General features: G+C 38.5%; 1 protein-coding gene across 1 annotated transcript in view; it reads right to left on the reverse strand.

Moving 5' to 3' along the window:
• Positions 1-4307, reverse strand: part of brd3 (bromodomain containing 3) — a 12277-nt gene that overhangs the window by 6604 nt on the left and 1366 nt on the right. The window contains exons 2-7 of the mRNA XM_015401347.1: positions 3155-3436; positions 2859-2996; positions 2621-2756; positions 779-1044; positions 557-685; positions 331-462 (exon numbers count right to left, since the gene is read on the reverse strand). Coding sequence (XP_015256833.1) covers positions 331-462; positions 557-685; positions 779-1044; positions 2621-2756; positions 2859-2996; positions 3155-3349 — 996 coding nt within the window. The 5' untranslated portion in view covers positions 3350-3436. The remainder of the gene's footprint in view (positions 1-330; positions 463-556; positions 686-778; positions 1045-2620; positions 2757-2858; positions 2997-3154; positions 3437-4307) is intronic.

Genomic DNA, 4307 nt, shown 5'->3' on the forward strand with positions numbered 1-4307 from the left:
TTAATCTCTAACCTCTTTAATCTCCCAGATCTACTGTAAATTCTCAGTATATCGGGGGAGAGAGCATAAAATAAGTTGCAAGTAATTGTGACATCTCATATTTGATGAAAACAAAAACATTTCCTAATTCCCCAAGCCACGCTGAACTTAAAAGAAATGTTAAATGAGGAAGTTATGTCCCTTTAAAAAGGCAGTTGCGCCTCGGGGCTTCCCCACCGGTTCTTTTCTTGAGAGCAAGTTACTTACTACTCTTAACTCAAACTGGGTAAAACCTTATAAAAAAAAGGACTAAAAAAACAGGAGTAAAAAAGTAACATAACAGAAACCCACCTGTTCTTGTACCTGAGTAACCTGTGTTTCCTCACGTAACTCAGACCTGTGAATCTGCTTGATGGTGCTACCCGGAACAATAACCTCTATGTGTTCTTCTGGCATTTTTGCAAACTTCTGCTCAAACACTCCCTGTAGCATCCATAAGAAGATGAGGCAGGGAAAAAAAGGCATCAATGGAGAGCATTATTTAGAAATCACACAAGCACAAAATTTAGCAGCACACCTGAAGCTTTCTGGCCATGCCCACAACAGTGTGGTGTGAGGGGTTATACTTGTAGCAATTGGAAAAAATTAAGCGGACATCTGCAGCAAATTGCTGTTCATCCTGGTATTCTCCTCCATCCATCTTTTTCTGCAAATTAACAACAGAAATATCATGAGGTAAGCCAAGACTTTAATTACTTTTATATTAAATATGCAATAAAAAACAACCAAGTAGATCTACTTTCACAGTGCCGAGATCCATGGGGTTTTTGATGATGTCGTGGTAATCATGAAGTCCCAGAGCTTTGGCGTCGACGGGCTCGTAGAACGGCCACGCATACGCTGAATGTTTTTTCGACAACAATTCCTTTAAGATGTCGCTGCAGTACTTCAGCTGTTCCTTCAGACCTCCCACCTCTACGGTTTTTTGTGGCTCCTCCTTTTTTTCAAAGTTTCTGCTTAGAGGACTGATTGTTTTGGTCACGCTGTCACCTCTCATCCTTTTACCTACATGCAGAAAAAAAATAAAATAAAAAAAACGGAGCCACGTTTTTAAAAACTTTGCTCATTTTCCCAGTTTGATCCCACTACAACTGTGGACAAACAAAAATACTGCAGACTTGTGAAATACAAAGACAATTATAGCTTTTTTTTTCTTTTTTAACCAAAACCATGAAGAAATAGCATAAGCAAATACAAACAGCCACCTTTCTTCTGCTAACTGTTGGAGCTATTCTATTTCATTTTATCTTATCCTGTATTAACCTTGTTTATTCTTTGTATTATCTTTATTAGACTCAGAGAGCCTAATAAATGGCCCAGAGAGCCTCGCACTACCTCCACACAGAACTGCTGGACCGGCTGCTTTTATCACATAATTACGAGATATTATCTCGTAATTACAAGATCTTTTTTCATAATTACAAGATCTTTATCTCATAATTATGAGATCTTGATCTCAATAGTATGAGATCTTATCTCATAATTATGAGATAAGTTGTCATAATTATGAGATAATATGTCATATTCAGGAGATCAGAAAGAACAGTCATTGCAGATCTCTACGCTACATGAAATGTGAACAATGAGTGGGTTGTTAGATTTAATCTGCTTTTGTTTTCTTTTAGATATTTGACACTGGGAAATACCGAGTTTCCTTAATGTGGACTGAATTAATTTGAATTTGTCAGCATTGTAAAGTAAGTCCTTAGAATTTTTTTAGGCGTAGAAGCCCACTCTGACTTCACACTTTTCCTGCAGGAACAATTAAACCAGCACAGGCTGCTTTATGGTTGTAAATGAATGCGTCTGAAAAGCATTTAAACTGCTTGGTGGTTTCACTTAGAACTGTCCATCGATACCTTCTCAAAATCCTAATCCTGATGAAAAACTAAAAACATACAGAATCTGTATTAATAGAGCCGTTGACGGATTTTCGCGTACGGTCATATCGCTGCATGCTTACTCCACAAATAGTAATCCCAGGGTTATAGATGGATTTATTGATGAAATGAAAAACAGGAGCGGAACTCCAACGCATATCATGTTAGACCTGCAGAGAACTGTTCAGTGGAACAGATGCAGATATTCTTAATAAGCAATCATGAAGACCAGTTTTGTGAGAGATTCTACATTACGGGCTCAAGTAAGCATAAGCAAATGTATAGATACGATCTCATATTTACGAAACAAGATCTTGTAATTACGAGATCAGTATCTCATAATTACGAGATCCGTATCTCGTAATTATGAGATAAGCTATTAGATTTTTTTTTTTGGGGTGAATGCAATACGCTTCCATACAAATCAGAGCAATCCTTGATATAAAAATTTCAAATGTCAAAGTTGATTCAACAATAGGAGGAGCTAAATTCTACTTGGGGCCAAAAATACCCACCACAGTTTAAGATGTAACTGAACAAATAAAAAGCAAGTATCAATTCAGTTATCTACTACTTTGTTCTGACATCCAAAATCCCAGACATAGACATTAAAGTTAGACTGCAATGTGACAAAATGTGATCAAATTCACGGTTTTACAATCCCACCCAATATCAGCTGCCTACAGAAGCTACTACATTACCTGAAGGGGTGATGTTTTTGCCTCTCCCTCTCCCCGCAGGCTGAATAATCTCCTCTTCTTTCTGAGGCATCTGGGAAACTTTTTGCAAGAAAATCTTTTCCAAAGCGAGAGCCATCAACACAATGTCATCTGTAGGCTGTACAGGAGGACCAGTAATGGTAATTTGTAAGTTATTACACATTTAAAAAAGATTCAGAATCAGTTCAGTCTAGGCACTTTAAAGTACAACGCCCCTAACCTTGTTATATATGTAACAGTTGGTGAACATAGTGTTGAAGTCCTGCAGGCATTCACTTGAACTGTGGTAGTAGTTATTCTCCAGTCGTTTTTTAATGGTGCCCAAATCCATGGGAGATGTTATTACCTGATGATAATCCTGTACAAAGAATGAGTCAAAGAATCGTTATTGTACGTGGTGTTTAATCATATATTGCTAAGCTCTGCCTATGTAAGACTGATTAAACAATGTATAAACAGTACTAATTGGCTCTTATCTGACACTAACGTGATAAAATTAAAATAAAGACCACATACTGAAAGTCCAAGACCAACTGCATCAACTGGCTGGTAGAAAGGCCAAGCGAACTGGTGCCGCCACAGCGCTTTTACCACCACTTTCTGCATGTACCGCAGTTGGTTGGTCAGTCGGCCAGGCTTGTTGGGATTGGTCACCTCAGGGGGAGGAGGGTTCACAAACACTTTGGGATCTGGCTCGGTGTCAGCCGACATGATGTTATCTTGCGTTGGCTGGGCAGCCTGGTTTGTGCAGAGTTTTCATACCACACGAAAGAGAATGGGGTCACAAGCTGCCCACCGCTGTGAATAATGAGGACGAAGGTTATAAATGAACAGTAAAGAAGAGCAACCACATAAAAATACATGGATAAAATTCACAAGCAGAGGGAACCACATTGTAAAACCAATGACGTCAAGATTCCAAACCCATCATCTCGTCTTACTAATAATCTTTTGAGTTAAACCGACTTGCAGTTAAGATTACATTTTTATTCTGATCCTGCTGAGTCAGACCCAAATATTCCATTTATTACGGTAACTTATCTCCATGTAAGCGTAGCTACTATGAAGAGTGGTTAACACGAGCTAACAGTCCTATCAGTATGTATGTAAACATTTGTCACGATTAAGTGATTCTGATAACTTCACATAATCACATGGCACTGGTGTAACTTTCTAAAGGACTGGTGTGGACATTTTCCCACCAAATTTGGCATGATGGGGACAGTCCCCACCAATAATTTTTGCTTTTTTTCCCCCTTTCCGCTGATTTACTTTAGCCAACAGTAACTGGGGTTAGGTGCAGCGGTTTGTGTGTTCAGATAGTTTTAGTTCATTTTTTTTCCCCTCACTCTACCTCTGTTCTCGAGTCCCAGCTCTTCAAATATCATCGGGTCTGTCGCTTTGGGACATAATATTATTTGGGGTCACTAGTCACTGCGTACAAAGTAGCTACGTGGAAGAGGAGAGACACACAGCAGCACTCAGTGAATTTTAACTGGGTTATTTCGATATATGTTTCAGTAAAAGTTAGGAGACTTAGGATAAAAGCCACTGGCTGTCATGGTCAGACCGCTATGCTATTGCAAAAGATATCCTTAATCGAAAACATAATTGAGACAGATTAATTGATTTGAAAATAATCATTGGTTATTTTCAAATCAATTAATCT

Source organism: Cyprinodon variegatus, unplaced genomic scaffold (assembly GCF_000732505.1).
Source record: "Cyprinodon variegatus isolate N-32 unplaced genomic scaffold, C_variegatus-1.0 Scaffold32, whole genome shotgun sequence".
Classification (NCBI taxonomy): domain Eukaryota; kingdom Metazoa; phylum Chordata; class Actinopteri; order Cyprinodontiformes; family Cyprinodontidae; genus Cyprinodon; species Cyprinodon variegatus.